General features: G+C 43.2%; 1 protein-coding gene across 1 annotated transcript in view; it reads right to left on the bottom strand.

The window, feature by feature from the left end:
* Positions 1–3,942: 3,942 nt before the first annotated feature.
* POLDIP3 (polymerase (DNA-directed), delta interacting protein 3) overlaps positions 3,943–19,863 on the bottom strand; it is a 31,249-nt gene continuing 15,328 nt past the window's right edge. The window contains exons 7-8 of the mRNA XM_006866852.1: positions 5,142–5,208; positions 3,943–4,482 (exon numbers count right to left, since the gene is read on the bottom strand). Of these exons, the coding sequence (XP_006866914.1) occupies positions 4,299–4,482; positions 5,142–5,208 (251 nt within the window). The 3' untranslated portion in view covers positions 3,943–4,298. The remainder of the gene's footprint in view (positions 4,483–5,141; positions 5,209–19,863) is intronic.

Raw genomic sequence — 19,863 nt, 5'->3', positions numbered from 1 at the left:
AGACAGCAATGAAACAAAATTAAGCCTTCCTGGAGTTCATTTTATAACACGAGGAAAATAAACACAAACTAGAAAACATATGCATTCGTGCTAATTCCTAAAAAGAAGGAAGGGAAATGCGAGTCTGGGCGTAGATGTCACGATTTAAAATTTGGTGGTTTCACTGAGGCACGGCATTCAGGTGTCAGGAAAAAATGTATTCTAGGGGGTGGGGGTTGTCAGATCCGTAGGGCCTAGAAGACCAAAGGGCCTTAAATGTTAACTCTGGGCCACTCTGGGATTTCTGGATAAGGAGCAATGTGTATCACTTTTGCTCCTATGCAGTGCTTAGACCGTGGTAGGGCTAGGGTATAGCAGTGAGGTCATTCAGGACACCACACCCATTCATCAATCCCGAGGAAAGATGATGTCTTAGCCACCAGAGAACTAGTTGTGGGGATGGTTACAGGTGTTCAAATTCTGGCGATTTTTTAAATTACCTTTTCGGATTTGGTTGGATATGTGGTATAACAAAAAAAAAAAATCCAGGGCCACTGAGGCTTTTGGTCTGAGCATCTAGAATGATGTTGCCGCTTTCTGAGATGAGAAGCTTTTAGGTGAGAATTGACTTGGGGGCAGAAAAGGGCACAGCGATGTCTAAACTTCACTCAAGCCTGGGGAAATATATCTGGGAGCTGGCAATGTTGACACAGGATTCTACTTTATCTGACCCCCAAAGATCCACAGGGGCTGTGAGCAGACATCAGTGTCAGTTAGACCCTGTATACAGGAGTCCTGGAGACAGTTCTTTGGGGGGAAATACTATGTAAATACGGGTTGTGCCATTTAAAAGGTTCTCAAGTTCACTGATTCTTTTCTTTCTTCTTCCATTCTGTTTACTTTGGTTATTGTATTTCTAAATTCTAAAATGTGCCTTGTTCTTATATCTTCTAGTTACTTGCTGAAACTGTTTCATTTGTTTTAGAGATGTTCATAATTGCTTTTGTAAAGGCTGCTTTCAAACATTTAACATCATGGTGTGGTGTTGTGGGCTAATGCACTGTACTACAGTCCTTTGAACCACAGATTGGTTCAAACAAACTCACCAGCTGCTCCTTGGAAACCACTAGATAGGGTTACTATCTATGGGTCCAAACAGCACCTAACAACCCCTCTCCTCTTTGATGAGTTGGTTGCCTTTTCTCCTTCTTAGTGACTTGATTGAAATCTAGACACTTTCGAGAATTCTGATTCTAGATCTTAATTAAATCTTGTTATATATAGCAGGTCTTCTTCTGACCCCCTCTGGTATGGAAGGGGAGGCACCACTTAGTACTTGCAGGTGAAATCCAGGTTTCTCCACTAGACCTCTGTTGACTCTCCGGGTGAGGGACTTCTCTGATACCACCTGGCTTTGGAGGAACTCTTGTCGCGTAGTGGTTATGAATCGGACTAGGAGCCACAAGGTCAGCAGTTCGAAACTACCAGCTGTTCCGCGGGAGAAAGATTAGGCTTTGTGCTCCCGTAAAGATTTACAGCCTCGGAAACCCTGTGCAGGGTCACTATGAGTCAGAATCGCCTGCACAACATATAACAACAACCCGGCTTTGAGAGGATGGCTGGGGTCTCTCATTTCTTCTCAGTTGGTCTCCCTTGACAGCTCCCTTCTTGGCCTTCTCTATCATCACCCCAGTGAGGCTCTGACGACCCTAATAGAGTCCACAAGGGTAGAAGGCTAGACTCGGACTCAGCCTTTGCTGGTGAGAGTGGGGTCACTGTGGTTTTCTGTGGACCTTGGCTGGAGTTTCTCTTGCCAGGCTGCCTCTTTTCTGGTCCTTTAGCTAGAGGGTTTTCCTTGTGCACATTGGCATTTCTAGGTTGCCCACTCCTCCACCACCATTTAGGAGATGAGGCAAAAAAACCCCAGGGAAGTACCATTCATTCATTCCTTGGAATGGAGTTCCTTGCCAGACTGCCTTCCAATTTCTGTACCTCTCAGTATCATGTAAGTCTAGTGTGGCGCTGTAGGATAAGCACTCGACCTCAAGGTTGGTAGTTCAAACTCACCAGCTGCGCCTAGGAAACCCTATATAGGGTTACTATGAGTTGGAACCAACCAGACAGCACTTAACAACAGTGCGCTTAGTGGGAGTGATTAATACATCACACTATCTTTCTGGAAATGTTTACTGTTAATGTCAAAATAAAACCACAAACAAGTGTCTTCTTCTAATGCTTAGTAGGGAGTGTGGTAGCTCTGTAGAATAAGTACTGGACTGCTAACCTCACAATTGGTAGTTCAAGGCCCCCAGTCATTCTACAGGAGAAAGAAGAGGCTCTCTGCTCCCATAAAAATTTATAGCCTTGGAAACTCTAGTTAGCATCACTGTGAGTCGGAACCAACTCGATGGCACTTACCACCACCACCGATGCCCTAGTTGATCTCAGGAATAAATTTCATCCTTGCATATAATTTCTGCATGCCAACACAAAAGGCCACCAGTCAGCCTCTCTTGTCCCTTCCTCCCTGTTGGAGCTGACCACCTTTAACACCTAGCAGGCACTTTCAGCCCAAAAGCTGCAGTGCAGGTGCTGCTGTTCTCAAGTACAGAACAAGTCATGTGAGTAACTGACCCAAGGTCCCAGCTGAGGAGCACAGCACAGAAGCAAACTCCTGTCTTCTGGTGCCAAGTCCCACTAGGCCGCTTCAGGAGACTTTTAAAGAAATGACAGTTCAAAAGTAGGAATAACAAACATTTATTCAGAAATGGTTAAGTAATACACCATCTTCTCCATCACTTAATGCCTCTCCTCCTCTTGAACAAAGAGACAGAGATGGGTAATGTAGTAGGAGTGGGAGGTGGAGAGAGAGACAGGAATAGACCCACCACCTGCCCTTCCCTGTTCCCCAAGATGACACCCGGTAGCAGGAGAAGCTGTTTCCGTTACCTCCACCGTACCCTGCTCTCCCAGACGGCTTTTCAGCGCATGGGGTCCAGATGGCCTGGCAGCTGCAGCCAGACTTGATGAAGCATCGATAGACAAAGCACATCTGGCACAGGAACAGGGAGGAGGGAAGCCATGCAGGCAGTATATTTACCATCCCCACTCTGAGCAGAGTCCAAACAAAGGTCTGCTTCTAGCACCTGAGAAACCACAGCCTGCTGCCTTCTGAGTGTCTCTTAGTAAAGGGTGGGAGGAATGTCTTCCAGTGCCGAGAAGAACAGTAGGAAGAAGCAGATTCCTTGAAAGAACCTGAAGGTGGACCCCTTCCTGGACACCCCAGGTCTGACCAACATGAATGTCTGGGGTTTTATTCATTGAATTAACCCCAAGCAGGACCTGAGTGGCTCTTAGGGTCTCGAGTCTTGGAGTTGCTCCTCTTCCTTGCTGCTCAGTTTTGACAGCTGCTGGGACCACGCTGGGAACTACCCACAGGATTCCCGGCAACAGGTGATCTGTTCCTTTAACCACCAACTGCCTAGGCAGGAAAATATTCCTGGGGTCACCAACAATGGCAGGGACGGTATCCCTTTGTGGCAGCTGGGTATGTCACTCCTGGCATGCCTAACTATGTTCTATAAACGTCTGAGGCCAGAAAGCAAGAGACAGGAGCAAGTTGGAGCCAACATCTCCCATTAACATAATGCCCCAAACTCATAACGCCACAGAACAGGAGTCATCTGAACAGCGGAGAGGTGGCCCAGCGCCTGTTAAGAGGCTAAGAGAGCTGGGGCATGGCCATTGGTAAAATGCAACAAAAAGGGGAAACGTGAACTTTGAAAACTTTGGGTTGTCATAGAGTAAGGGTGCAGCCCTGATAGCAGAGCAGCAACCTCCTTGCCCTATCACATGGCCTTTGCAGAACCCCCCACCCAAGTCGAGGCAGGGACCACTCTTGAGCTGACCTGTGTCCATTATGATAGAAGAGGTTGCACTCCCTCACTTCCTGGAAACTGCAGTCTCCCACCCTGCGTCCCATAGGTCCACTCAAGAGGGCAGTGCCGCAGATCCAGATAAGAATTCAACTTGGGACTGAGATGAGGGGGAGAAGGGACACTGAGAAACACAAGCCTACCTGGACAAGGAGGTGGAGAGTAGAAAAAACATACTAGAAGAAATGGGAACAACGGAGGAACACAGGGTAGAACACATCACAGAAAGGCAAGTCCTGTCCAGTGAGGAAGCTCTCTACCTAGGCCACCCTTCCCACACTCTGGGGTCTCCAGTCCAACGGTCCATTGGTCACAAACTTGGCTTTGGGAAACAGAGCTACTCTCCTCTGTTCCCAGAACGCTCTGACTGCCTTGCTTCCCCACTCAGAGTTTGATTTTGAATTCTGTGGGCTGTGTGGTCACAGAGGCCCCTGAAGACTTGAAGAGCGCTTTCAGGATGGTGTCAGGGTCCACTCCGGCAGGCGGACTGCAGGAGGAGGAGGAGGCAGAATTCACCCTGCAGGGCAGCTCACTCTCCTTCTTCACTGAGGGGCTGTCACTCAGCCGCCTGCGGAGAACAGATTAAGAGTCAAAATTCTGTCAGTTTTCCCTAAAATGGGGAGGGGCCCAGCAGTCACTGAGAATATTATGAGCTAGGCACTGTGCGGGCCCCTTCGTCTCCTCTAGTCATGTAGCAAACCTACCACTTGTCTTACTTATTGAAGAGAGAAACAAGATGCAGCCGGCTTCTTCTAAGCACTGAGCGTCCTGCTTTCTGGGGCCCTTCATCTCCTCACATCTTGTAGCAAACCTACAGTTTGTCTTACTTACTGAGGGGAGAACTGAGACGCAGCCTGTCTGCTCTCGGAACTCATTCTCATCCCAAGGATTGCAAAGAGGTGGTGGTCTCTACTCACTCACAAGTGTGCAGACGAGGAAGGGCAGACCTGCTCTCCACTTGCCGCACAGATGTTTCTGAACTTATACAGTTAGTTGAAAACTAGGCCTAACAGGTATTGTGGGGACAATACCCTGGGGAATTGACAAGCCAAGACACCATGTTCAAATCTGAGTGGTGACTGACAGCTTGCCATCAGAAGCCAGGAACTGGAATAGAAGACAGCAGGTGGGAGGAGAATTGTGATGCAGATTAAGATGCCATGATGGCCCAGCAGAAGTCAGAAGAAAAGCTCCCTCCCACCCTGCTGCCCTGCCTTCGGAACTTACAGCAGGATGGGCTGGTCGGAGGTGATAACATTCCCATTCATGTGCAGGTTACACTTCATTGGTTGTCCTGAGGGGGCAAAAAAAAGAGAGACGGTTTTGCCATGAGACCATAGCTCCTCACACAAAAAGATAAAAGGGCTGCAAGCTCCACTACCAAAGGCCAAAGCCCTCACCAGGGGCAGTTGTGGCGTCAAAGCTGGGGAAGCGGCTTCTGGCTTTCAGCCAAGCCCAGACTGAGCAAACCCCAGGAAACCTCAGGAAGCTAGCTAGCTAGCCCCAAGAAGCAAAGGCACAACACACTTTGCTTCACAGGAGAGGAGAGAAATGGTAGCAGTAGAAAGCCAGGCAACACTGGAAAGCAATGAGAAAGGGCCAACACATATGCAGTGAGCCTGAGAAGAGGGCTCCGGCGAGTACACAGAGATGCACACCTCATCCCTGAGGCTGAACCGCTACAAGGCCTGCAATCCCACTCCCAACGACTAGAAAACCAGACGGAAGAAAGAAAATCACATTCTGACGCTAGCCACCAGGCAGCAAAGAGCTGTCCTCTCTGGGAGGGGTGTCCTAAGATTGGCCCAGCCTAGCCGCTGGAGGCACTTTCTAATCCAGAGTGCAGTAGGGGGAACCCCAAGCAGATCCGTGGTCCTGATAAGCAGGGGAGACAGAGACTGGAGTCCAGGGAAGCTAAGGCAGCTAGAAGCTGTGAGGCCAAGTTCTAAAGAACAAATTATGCATATCTGCATAGAGGTCCCCTGGGCCAGGCATCAGACACTGTTCAAGTCTGCCAGAGTGGAGAGAGCTCAGTAGAGGAGGCAATCAGTAGCCAATCCAGCAAGGTCATGCCTTAGAAATGAGGCTAAGTTGGCTAACAAATAGAGTAAGTCTAGTTCAGTCCCATCCAAGACAGCTTTCTATGACTCAAAAGGGGAGCTAAAGCCAAGTGTCTTCGAACTGAGGATGATGGTGGAGTGGAGTGCCCTTTGGGCATGGATCAGCAGTGCTAAAAGAGCTTTGTATTACTGCCTGAGCAGGGCAGAGTCCAGGTCAGTGGGCCAAGGATCAGAGAGAAGCCTGCCTGTGGCCATGACTGAAGAGAGGCTCTACTGACCAATGCACCATATCCTGAGCATTTCTGGTCCTGACATGTAACTTGTTAACCTCCCTAATAAACCCCATTAACTGGGAGAGAAAAAAATAAAGCATACTTCAAAGGAATACAGCACTCAACAACATAAAATCAATGTCCAGCATTTACTCAATAATCATTAGACTAACAAAGGAAGAGAAAAATGTGCTCCATTACCAGAAGGGAATCAGTAAAGTCAGATCTAGAAACGAAAGGCTGGAATTAGCAATGTCTTTAAATGGCTATTATACCAATGACCAGATTAACCCATTGCTACTGAGTCAACTCCTCTTCAAAGTGATCCTATAGGACACAGGGTTTCCAAGGGTGCAAACCTTTACAAAATCAGACTACCACATCTTTCAACTGTGGAGTGACTGGTGGGTTGGAACCACTGACAGACCTTTTGTTAAGCAGTCAAAATAAACCCCAAGCCCTACTGCTATTAATTCTAACTTAGAGCAACCCTGTACCACTGTTGTTAAGTGCCATCGAGTCAATTCTGACTCAGTGACCCTATATAGGGTTTTCCAAGGAGCATCTGGTAAGCTTGAACAGCAGACCTTGTGGTTCAAACCAATCTTGCAGTCAGTCCAGTGCATAAACCCGCAGCACCACATTGTTGTTGCTATGTGCCGTGGAGTCGGTTCCGACTCATAGCGACCCTGGACAGGGTTTTCAAGGCTGTAAATCTTTACAGGAGCATGACGCCTCATCTTTCTCTCATGGAGTAGTTTCGAACTGCTGACCTTGCGGTTTGCAGCCTGATTCATAACCACTACGCTACCAGAGCTCCTTGCAGCACCACATTAGGAAGATGCAAATTAAAAACTACAATGAGACACTTTCATTAAACCAAACCTAAAACCCACTGTCATCATGTCAATTCTGACTCATCACAACTCTACAGACAGAGCAAAGCTGCCCCATTGTTTCCCCAGGCTGCAACGCTTTCTGGAAGCAGACTGCCTCATCTCTTTCCCACAGAGGGTCTTGCAGGTTAGCACCCCAACACTGAATCCACTGCACACGCAGGTTCCTTCTCACTCCCATTAAGATAAGGGCTAAACTAAGACATGGAAAACAGCGATTGTTGGCAAGGATGTGGAGAAATCAGATTCTTCATTCACTGCTGGTGGGAATGCAAAATGATACAGCTACAGTGGAAAGCAGTTTGGCAATTCCTCACAAGTTAAAAATATAGCTACCATGTTGTTGTTAGGTGCCATCAAGATGGTTCCGACTGACAGCGACCCTATGTGCAGCAGAACCAACCACGGCCTGGTGCCATCTTCATACTCATGGCTATGTCTGAGTCCACGGGCGCAGTTACTTGGTCCATCCATGTCACTGAAGGGCTTTCCACTGACCCTCTAGTTTTACCCAGCATGATGTCCTTCTCCAGGGACTTGTCCCTCCTGATAACATGTCCAAAGTACGTTAAATGAAGTCTTGCCATCCTCGCTTCAAAGAAGCATTCTGGCTGTACTTCTTGCATGATAAATTTGTCATTCTTCTGGCAAGTATATTCAATCCCACTTAGGTACATATCCAAGAGACTGAAAACAGCGACACAAAGAGACAGATGTACACCAATGTTCACTGTAGCACTAGTCACAAAAGCCAAAAGTTGGAAATGACCCAAATGTCTATGAGCAGATATGTGAGTAACAACATGGGGTACAGACACAGAATGGAATGTTGCTCAGCCATGGAGAGAAATGAAGTTGTAGTACATGCAACAACATGAATGAACCTTGAAAACGTCATGCTAAGGGAAATTACAAAATGACACACACGAGGGTAAGTCAAAAAGTATTGCCACTAGGGTTCCAGGTTTTTGCATGCATGCCTTAATTCTAAACAAAATCTATAAACCTGTCTCTGCAATCAGTGGATGACTGCAGACAAGTTCTCTCGGTCATACATTTATTTTAGTCTTATTAGGGTGCCTTCATAAAAACTATAGTTTTTGTGCCATACAGAAAAACAATTTTGAGGTTAGGGTCAGTATCAAATTTTAACAAAATTCAAATGGACATTTCCTCAAATCATTGAGACATTGCAACAAGTTTCTGGGGCATAAACAACAGCTTTTAGATAGAAGAAACTGGTTGAAAGTCCTTAAGTTGGTGGAAGACTGCAGAATTATCACTGATGCAATAGTTACTGAAGCTGAGATCTCACGTGGTTTGGTATTTTCAGTTTTAGGTGAATGCCTTGGCTTCAGAGCAAGTTTTCAGTTCAATGGGTACCAAAAGCATTGTGTGAAGATCAAATGTTAGCTCAGGGTTGATCTTCCCAGCAGTCTTTTAAGCAAGACTGAAGATAATGAACATTTTATGGAATTGTAACTAGGGACGAGTTTTGGATTTACCAATACAATCAAGAAAGCAAGATCTGATCAAAGCAGTGGCTTCTGAAGGGATCTGGTGCCAGTTCAATTCAAGGCAAAGAGGTCAGCTCAAGTTATAGTGGCTGTTTTCTTGGACTCCAAAGGCGTAATCTTGATAAATTTTCTCGAAAGACACAGGACGATCATGGGAGCGTATAGGGAACAGCTTTAAGAAAACTGAAAACTGCACTGGTGAGAATAATGAAGGAAAATTGCACCATGGAGGTTTTTTTTTCCCCATCTTAACAATGCACTTGCTCATTCTTTGAGGGTAGTTGTCCTCTGAGAATTTCATTGGGAAGCCTTATCCCATCCACTCTACAGTCCTGATCTTGTACTTTACGGTTTCTTTTTGTTCTCCGAACTAAAGATCACTGAAGAGAGTCACATTTAGGTCCTTCAAGAATGTGGTGTAAATCAAAATGTGGGAAATTATCAAAATTATTCAATGTGAAATTGGAATTCCAGACCAGGAAGAGACAAAAAAGAAAACTATAGAGAACACTGTTCAAGAGTTGACGATAAAATACTTATCTAGGATCATAAAAACCAAGAAGATAGCTCAGTCATGTAGATGAACAAACTCCAAACAAGACAGACGCCAAAAGAAAAACACCAGGACATATTACAATCAAACTTCAAAACCAAACACAAGGAAAGAATCCTGACAGCAGCTCAGGAAAACCAAAAAGTAACCTATGAATGAGAACTAGTAAGACGAAGTTCTGCTGTCTCAGCAGAAACCTCACAGGCAGGAAGACAATGGAATGACATTGCTAAAACCATGAAAATGAAAAAACAACAACAAAAAACTGCCAAACAAAAATTATATGCATAGCAAAATTGTGAATCAAATACAATATGAAATTAGGTCATTTCTAGAAAAACATAAATTAAAATAATTTATAAAAACTGTACCAACCTTACAAAATACACTATGAGAATTCTTTGGCTAGAGAGCCAATAGCCAACAATAACCAGAGACTAGCGTACATGACAGTATCATCTAGAACTGAACTCAGATATAGAAATACTCCAAGTAAAACAGACACTGCAGAAAACCAGTAATTAAGAGAAAAACTTAAAAGCAACCAGGCCCCTCCAAAAAACACCATTATTTAGAGAAGAAACAATATGAAAATAAGACAATATGTATATAAAAGTTATACAGCCAGAAGGCAGTGAAACATTCAAAGTGCTTAAAGATGCCAACTCAGAATACGGTATCCAGTGGAAGTCTTTGAAAATTCTACAGCGAAGTAAAAGCTTTCTTTAGACTAGCAAACCTGAAAGAATTTATTGCCAGGAAACAAAAATGGATGCCATATAAACATTTGGAACTACACAAAGGAAAGAAGAATGCCAGAAATGATGACTCTGTGGGCAGATATTACTTTTCCCTTGTATTTTAATCTCTCTAAAAGATAACTGATAAAAATGTATACCGATTAAGGGTAGAGATGCATAGCCCATTACTGTATATCTGATGTCAACATGCTGTAGAGCTGTAAAAAATTTAATTGGCACACAAAAGTTGTGTTAACAGATTATCTACAACAACCCAAAAAGAAAAATTGAAACTGTTCATATACAAAACAAAAACCACATGGGGTTTGAAATTATGATTTCCTGGGACACACCAGGTAATAAAGTGTATAGTGCTTCTACCTCCTAGTTCATTGCCCAGCACCTAGAATCTTAAAACCTTGAAAGCTGCCATCCAAGGCCCAACAGCTAGTCTCTATTCAACAAGAGGAACCGAAGACGGAGAGTCAGAAACAGGAAGAAGCTATGGAATGTGTAGCTAATTGCCTCCACGAATAAAAGTGCCTTCTTTTGTCATGAGACCAGAAGAACTAGATGATGCCCAGCTACCATTAGTGAACATTCTGAATGAAGATTCTATAGCAGAATACCCATCAAAAGGGGGAAAATTCAGAACAGAATTTCATATTACCACGGAATCCACTTTCTGGAGTCATAGGGAAAGGATGAACACCTAAACATCTTTAAACCTTAAACCAAAAATATCCCCTTAAGTCTGCTTAAAACCCAATAGTTTATATCTTCACCAGTTAAAAAATGTCTACCTTCCAGCCTGGAACAGCTAGAGCAACAGAAGATATATCTTCAAACAAAGAAGAGCAAGAAAAACCCAAAACAAAAATGGCAGACTGATTGGCTACTACAAGAACAAGCAAGTTATTCGCCAGGAAGCCATGAAGGCAAGCAATCAAGTTCCTTCAGGACAAATGCCCCTCCAAGACTGAAACTCAAAGGGAACACATGAGCAGACATGTAAGATTGCTGATGACTATATCGGTCTACTGGTGAGTGGAAAAGGGGGAAAGGCAGCAATGAAGAAATGGGCTGAGTTCAACCATGTTCCACAGACTCCCGTTGATGTGGAGATAAGACAGAGAAGAGGAAGGGCTGGTTGGTCCGAAGTGTGGTAACACCTGGGGACTCCTGAGCCCATGGACAAGGACATAGCCACAGAGGGCTAGAGCTGAGAGTGAAGCATCCAGCTAATATGAAGTGAGGGGAGATGCAACAGAGCACCCAACTTGCAAATAGTACCCATCTGACTTAGCCTTGATGGCCTGATAATCAGAACTGGACTAGAGGAAGATAAAAACAAACAAATAAACAATTTTTGATAAAGTAAATTAGTGTAAACTGTTACAATTTGATGGAGGTCTGGTAGCACAGTGGTTACGAATCGGGCAGCTAACCTCAGAGTCAGAAGTTCAAAACTACCAACTGTTCCACAGGAGAAAGATGAAGTTTTCTCCTCCCGTAAAGATTTACAGCCTCGGAAACCCTGCACAGGGTCACTGTGAGTTGGAACCGACACCATGGCATATAACAACAACATACTCATGGATGTAGTAGTTCAAATACCAGCTGAGAGGGAAGTATCAAATATCAATGCTATCCCTCTGAACACAAGGTAGATAGGGACCGGCAACTTAAGACATTGGCTACCTAAAATGAGATGGCAATGAAGGCATGAAGTGACTGGCTTACAAGGTTTTAAGAGGGAGTTTAGTTTAAGAGTTTGCGAGGGACGATAGAGTCCCCACTGAATAGTTTTCATCTTGTCTAAAGGGGTCTGGTGAAAAGAGATGGGGATAAGATTCTTATGATTCAATAGTGAGTAATTGTTATCATGACTAATTGCAACTGTCACAACTGTAAAGGTTGAAGTTTTGTAACAAAAACGGGGGAGTAGTTAATCATACAGTCCAGAAACAGAGGACCCTAGGACCATTAAGGGAGAAGAGCATAACTGGAATGTAGGACCCTATCCAGAGAAGCAGCAACACCAGAGATGGAACCAGAGAATAGGGCATGGAGCGAGGGAGCAGCTGAGGACTCTACACTCATGAAAAGAGAGGGACTGAGTGTTGGCGGCCAGGAGGCAGGCTTGCAGAATGTGCCCTTTGGTTGTTTAAATTATTATATATATCTGAGTATTGTTGTGTACATCTCCCTACCCCCTCTCCCACCAAAAAGAAAAACAAGGAACGGGAGCAAATACTATCAAATGATGATGCATGGAGGAGACTGTAAGCATTGCAATGAAACAATGGTGTAAAGCTGCTGTTCTCCCATATAAACTATCACTCAGTTCACAATAAAAAAAATACAAAAAAAACCTCTACCTTGAGCATAGTATCTATATGGGATCCATAACTACTATCTCTGTGGGATCAAGATGGCAGCAGCAACTCAAAAGATGAGACAGGACATTTAGGGGGTAGTGATTTTATGTTAATGGAGGAAGAACAAATCAGAACAGTAGGACGAGAATGGTTGCACAACTTTGAAAACGTCATCAAAGTCACTGAATTGCACATGTAGCAATGTGCGGTGGTCTGTTTTCACGTGTATCTTCTCAACAACAAAACAAGCACAATTCCCAGGAGGGCAGAATGAAGGGCCCACACACCCTCTGTAGTGAAACAATCATCACTGTGAAAAATTACTTTAAAAAACAAACCAAAAACAGCTAGTCTCTGAAAACTGTCTAAGGGTATATAGCAAATGGAGAAACATTTGTTCAAGAAAATCTACTACATCTGAGTAAGAACAGCAAGTCTGTGACATTTTAGCCACAACCTGCTCTCCTTTCCTCTCCTGGCTCCCAGGTGATGTGATAAAGTTCTACCCTGGTCAGTTGTAGTTAAAATGCTCAGGACGTACTATACACCCAGCTCCCAGACAGGTAAAGGCAGCCAGCATTTCATTTCTTTCCCCCTCTGGCTCTCTACTGCAAAGGTCTCAAGCTCCCTTCCTGCACCCCAGCTCCGACTCATTAGGGTAAAACTTTACCATATCGTGGCAAGCCAAGAATACTGAGGCTCCCAATGTCATCACCCCAGCTTACTTGTAAATTGTAGCAAGAAGGGTGTCACTCAGAGGGAAGTTGGCCATTGTCCCTACCCACAGTTCTGGCTCAGAAATTTTGCCCAGAGAAAAGAGTCTGTAAGAACAGGGAACTCCAAAGTTATCCCTAAAAGAAATGACTTTATTTGAAATAGAATTTGGGAAATTCAAGCCTAAAAGTGTTCTCTAAAACAACAAGGATTTTGGTGGTAAGCAATTAAAAGGAATCCTGGTGTGGTGCTGTAGATAAATGTGCTGGGCTGCAAAGTCAGTTTGAACCACAAGGTTGATGGTTCAAGCTCATCAGCTGTTCCTTGGCAACCCTATACAGGGTGGCTATGGATTGGAACTGTTGTTAAACTCAATGTGTTTATTAACAATACGAATGAACTTGAATTTAATTAGATCAGGCTATAGAGCAATTCATGCCCTAGGGGAACAAGCTGGCAACTAATGGAGACCAACAGCCCTGGTGACTCAATGGCTAAGTGTCTGGACACTGAAGGACTGATGGTTCAAACACTCCAGTCTTACTGTGAGATTCAAGGCCTGGCGATGGATTCCCATAAAGTTGACAGCCTAGGAAACCCTATGGGGCTATAAGTCAGACTCCCTTGTACACAAAACAGCAGCAGCAAGATGAGACACCAACGGTCTTCAACAGCTTAACAGGAAAACAAAGAGATAAAGAGAGCCCTGTAAAAACCCACTGTCATCCTAGAAGTCTAGGCACCTTCTGAGGATGGACATCAGAGGCCGCACACTGTGAGGGAAAACAAATCTTAATGAAATCGTCCAGCCAAGTTACTAACAAACAAGCAAATAAAAACAACACGCAGTCCCAGAAGGGGACTGAGAATTAGCATCTAAAATATTCAACTTCCAACAACATTTACAAAATGTGGCAGAAACAGTATGGTGGGAAGAGGGCCCTAGGTAGGAATTAACAAAGATTTCAAAGCAGCCATTAAATACAGGTTTCAAGAACTAAAAGAAACCCAGTTTACAGGACTGGACAGAACAGCAATGTCTCATCAAATAGAAAACATCAATATAAGTGACAGAGATAATAAAAAAGAACCATATGCAACGACTAAAGTTGAAAACGACAATAGCTAAAATGAAATTTCACTAAAGGGGCACAACAGATATAAACTGACAGAAATCATCCAATCCAAAGAACACAGAAAAAAAGGGATGAAGAAAATGCACAGAATCCCAGATAGATGCGATACCATTAAGTACACCAGCATACGCATACTGGGACTATCCGAGTGAAAGAAGGGAGGAAACAGTATTAAAAATATTTTGAATAATGGCTGAATACTTCCCAAATTTGATGAAAAAAATCTAAGCAGCTAAGTGAATTTCAAGTAGGGCAAACACAGAGGCATAACATAGTGAGACTAGTGAAAAGATAAAATCTTTAGAGTAACAAAATAAAAATGGTTCAAAGGCACTTGAACAAGATTAACAGCTAGAAGGAGAACACACAAGATGGTGGATCTGGTGGTAGTGCAATGAGGAGCTCCATCAGCAACAACACAGAATACTGGACCAAGCAGGCTCAGGGGATGGTGCCAGAACTCTGAACCATACATAAAGGAATATTTAGAAGGTTGAAAGGCTTACAGCTAGGGGAATTTGTAGCAGAAGCAAGAAATCCATTGCTTTCTAATCCAAGATGCTCAGCTGTTCCTGGAGCCACCATAGGCGAGACCAAGTGGGGGAAGGATCAGAATAGCCATGGACGCCTGACAGAACCGTGGAGAAAACGGTGTGGACATCCTTTTTTTTTTTTGTTTCTGTTCATTGGTCTCTCACTGGCTGCACACCTCCATTCTGGTGACTAGAGGGGGTGCCTGAGTAAGTGAACGCTCCACCCCCACAGGGTTTACTACACATGCACACAGATCTCCTCGAAATTTAAAGGGATAGTTTTCACTTAAAACCAAAAGGCCACAGCTGGCCCTGAAATGTTTATCATGAGGGAAAAGGCTTGAACAGGGATTGTGGAGTGGAACAGGCAGACTACAAAGGAAGTAGATTGAAAATCAAATCCTGAGTTATATTACAATGGCCAACAGTGGTATCTTGAAATTTCTTAGGAGGAAGAGTGAAAAGGGAAGCCCGTCTCCTGATCACATCTACCTGGAGGCAATCAGAAAGCACAAAAAAATACCCAAATACACACCCATCTAAGTATTAAGGCCACAGATAACTCCTGAATATGCCCCCAAAACAGAAACAGATGATCATATCAGCACACGTCCAGAAAGGAGATAAAGTGACTGAGGCAAATGAGCTGGAAGTAGACCTACACTCCAAACTAGAAGATGGGCAGGCTTTGGAAATGCCTGAGAAGGAATTCAGAAAAATGATTATAAACTGTATCAAAACACTATACAATGGACTTGAGAAAAATAAGGAAGAAGTCAGGAAAACACTACAGAACAATCAAATAAAATAGATACAGCATTGGAAACAATTCAAAACCTACAGAAAGAGGTCCAAAAGATTAATAACAGAATATCAGAAATGGACATTACACTGAAAGGGAAACGGAGAACTGAAGAGAGAGAAGCCAGAGCTAGTGAGCTAAAAGATAAATCTCTCAACACTACTAAGATAGAAGAGCAAACACAAAAAAGGGTAAAAAAAATCTGAAGAAGGCTAAGATTCATGTTGGATAACATGAAGAGGAATAACTTAAGAATTATCAGCATTCCAGAACAGGAAGAATCACACAAGTCCACAGAGGAGAGATAGCTGAAAAGCTTCTGGAAGAAAAATTCCCTAACATCCTGAAAAGCCAAAAGGTAAGCATTCAAGATGCTCAACGAACTCCAGGAAGGATAGACCCTAAAAGACAATCACCAAGACATATAATAATCAAGCTCTCCAAAATCAAAGATAAGGACAGAATCCTGAAAGCAGCTAGGGAAAAGAAAAGTGTTATATACAAAGGCAAGCAAATCAGATTAAGCTCAGATCTCTCAACAGAAACCATGCAGGCAAGAAGGCAATGGGAAATATATATAATACTCTTAAAGAAAAAAACTGCCACCCAAGAATCCTCTATCCAGCAAAGCTGTCAATCAAATACAATGGTGTAATCAAAACATTACAGGATAAACAGAAGCTAAGGGATGATTTTGCCAAAGCCAACCCTGCTATGAAAAACATCCTAAAGGAGGTTCTGTGGACTGAAAACCAACAAGAATACACAACAATTAGAGAATGACGTATGTGGCAGCATCACCCTGAACTCAATCAACAAATGGAAGAGGCAAGAACAGTATAAAATTATAAGAACAGAGGATCTGGGAGGTCAGTCTATGATCAAAACAATTACAATGTGAAAGAAGGTAAACACAGAGGACCAGAGATCCAGGTGGTGGGAAGGTCAGGTACATTATAGGATAGAATAGACTATCTTAAATGGAGGGAAGAATTAATGGAATATAAGGTAACCACAATGGGGTTGGGGTGGGGGGTTTAGTTTGGGAGTTGGGGAGGGCAATCCAAGAAGGGGGAGGAGGCGGAAGAATGAGATAGACAGGGGAACACTGAGACAGGTTTGCATGTCCTAAGTGGGACAGAGGCAAACAGTGATGCATGCTCAACCTTGGAACAGCAGGGCTCTGTGATACAAGGTTCTAGGTATAGCTTGAAGAAGGGAAATGATACTAAAATGCTTGACCGTCTTATGAATATTAGATTCCCTTGCTTATTATTGTAAAATAGACAATTGAATGGGACATAAAGGAATGTTGGGAAACATGATTACAGGAAACTTGTAAGCCCGTCTTCAGCCTATAACTGACTGAACACCTAAAAGAAGTTCTAGAGCTTGCCCAGTGAAATAGGCCTCTTGCAAAGCCTTTACAGAGTATAGGGCCTTAGGTGGAATCCTGAGTCCCATCCACAACCTTATGAGGTGGGACATTTCCACTAGCAAGGACAAGGAGGCCAGCCTGGAACAGCTAGAGCAACAGAAGATACATCTTCAGAGATAGATCATCAGGAAAAACAAAAATGTCATCGTGACTGGCTACTACAAGAATAAGCAAACTGTTCACCAGGAAGACATCAAGGCAAGCAATCAAGTTCCTTCAGGACAAACTCCCCTCTAATACTGAAACTCAAAGGGAACACACAAACAAGCATGTAAACTTGCTGGCGACCACAATGGTTGAGGGGGAAAGGCAGCAATGAAAAAATGGGCTGAGTTCAACTACAGTCCACTGACTTCCATTGACGCATGTGGAGATGAGAGAGACAGAAGAAGGGCTGGCTGGTCCAAAGCGTGGTGAGACCTGAGGACACTTGAGCCCATGGACAAGGACATAGCCACAGAGGGCTACAGCTGAGAGTGAAGCATCCAGCTGAAAGGAAGTGAGGGGAGATGCACAAGAACACCCAAACTTGCAGAGAGTACCCATTTGACCTAAGCTCAATGGCTTGAGAATCAGAACTTGACTAGAGGAAGAGTACAAAAAAATTAAAAACAAAATTGGGTAAATTGTTATAATTTGATGAACCTGACCTATACTCAGAGAGGTGGTGGTGGTGGTGGTGTGCCGTGGAGTCGGTTCGGACTCATAGCAACCCTGTACAGGGGTTCCAAGGCTGTAAATCTTTATGGGAGCAGAAAGCCTCATCTTTCTCCTGTGGACAGCTGGTAGTTTCGAACTGCTGATGTTGCGGTTCACAGCCCAATTCGTAACCACGCTACCAGAGCTCCTTATACTCTTAGAGGTAGTTACTCTAAATACCAACAGAGAGGGAAGGAGTCTTCACATCAAATATCAATGCTTTTCCCTCTGTACACACGATGGATAGGGACGGGCAACTTAGATAATGGCTAACTAAAATGAAGGGACGATAAAGGCACAGTGTGACTGGCTTACAAGGTTTCAAGAGGGAATTTAGTTTAAGAGTATGAGGGGAAAGAAAGAGTTCCCACTGAATATATTTCATCTTGTCTAGATGGGTCTGGTGAAAATAGATGGGGATAAGGTTCATACGATTCAATAGTGAATAACGGTTATCATGACTAATTGTGACTGTCACAGTTGAAAAGGCAGAAGTTTTATAACAAAAACATGGAAGTGGTTAATCTTATAGTTGAGAAACAGAGGACCAAGATGGGGTCATGGAGAGGGGGAGCAGCTGAGGACTCTAGATTTTTGGGAAGAGAGGGACTAAGAGCTGGTGGCCAGGAGGCAGACTTACAGGATGTGCCCTTTGGAGATGTAAATTATTATATATGCCGGAGTGTTTGTTTGTTTTTTTAAAAAAAAAAAAGCTAAAGTGTATACAGAGAAATACTGTTAACTGATGGTACATGGAAGGGATTATAATCATTGTAATGAAACAAAGTGTATGATGTGTTGAATGTAAAACTGATGATCTGCCCTGTAAATTTTCACTCCATCCACAATGAAAACCTTAAAAAAAAAGGTCAACAGCTACCTCATAATAAATAACAAGAGAAAAGCAGTGGCATGACATAGTCTAAGTTCTGGGGGAAAACTGTCAAACAAGAATCTTATATATAACAAAATGATCTTTCAAAAAATGAGAGTAAAATAAAGGCATTCCCAAATAAGCAAAAACAGAATTTGGTGCTAGCAAGCCAGTCTTACATGCTGTAAGTGACCCCATAATCTCAGCACCAATAAAGAGAAGTCATTGTAAGAAAAAGACATTATAACATACTTCTGCTTCCTTCTCTTAATTTTAAAAGCAATTCTATAAAATAAGATAGATTTTTGGTTGCTTTCTCACACATAGGAGTAAAATAAAATATTTCATTTTCTAGCCCTTTCTACACCCAAGTACCTACAAGATTCTGGTTCAAGCATGTATTGTTTCCATAATCAGTATTTATGTTAAAATAAAGGAAAACCTGTTGTGTGTTTTCCAAGAGCCAAATTTTAACATCTATGTTTTTGAGCTTAAAATTTTAAATAATTGATAATTTTAAAACCCAGTATGTATACAAGGGGATTTCAAAAAGTTTGTGGAAATCCTATTATCTTTTAATTCCATTTTTCTATGAACTTTTAAAAAAACTTTTCATTGTGAATTCAGTGACAGTTTACAGCTCAAGCGCACATCATCAGTTTTACATTCAACAAATATATTTGACAATGACCGAACACTTTTTTCACCTCAATGATTACAATCCTCTCAATGTAACATCACTTACTCTTCTTCCTTTCCCCACCCTTCTGAACTCTGACTTTAGATAAACGCTGCCCTTTTGATGCTGAACAAATGACTATTCTATAATGTGTGTACCTCCCTAGGGTTGCTGTCCTCCCTAAACACCTATCAACTGCTTGACTGAACACTAACCCACAGACCTAAAGGGTGAACAAGGGCCACAGTCTCAGGATTCCACCAGTTTCTATCTGATGAGTAAATACTGTTTTTTAGGATTTTGAGTTTTGTTCTACATTTTCTCCTACTCTATCCAGTACCTTATAATGTGATCATTTTCCCACACACTTATCAAACACCCTCACATCATAGCATTGTCGGTGTGATGTTGTTGTCAGGTGCCAATGAGTCAACTCCTACTCATAGTGTTCCTTTGCCCCAATAGAACATGTCAGTTCTTGCGCCATTCTCACAATTGTTGTTACACTTGAGCCCACTGCTGTTTCCACTATGCCAATCCATCTCGTTCAGCCTATAGCATATTGTTGTTGTTGTCAGGTGCCATCGAGTCGGAACCGACTCATAGCGACCCCATGCACAGCAGAACGAAACAATGTCCGATCCTGGGCCAACCT

Source organism: Chrysochloris asiatica, unplaced genomic scaffold (genome assembly GCF_000296735.1).
Source record: "Chrysochloris asiatica unplaced genomic scaffold, ChrAsi1.0 scaffold00097, whole genome shotgun sequence".
Lineage (NCBI taxonomy): Eukaryota > Metazoa > Chordata > Mammalia > Afrosoricida > Chrysochloridae > Chrysochloris > Chrysochloris asiatica.
Note: the sequence above shows the minus strand (reverse complement) of the source record. Positions and strands in the feature narration are given on the sequence as shown.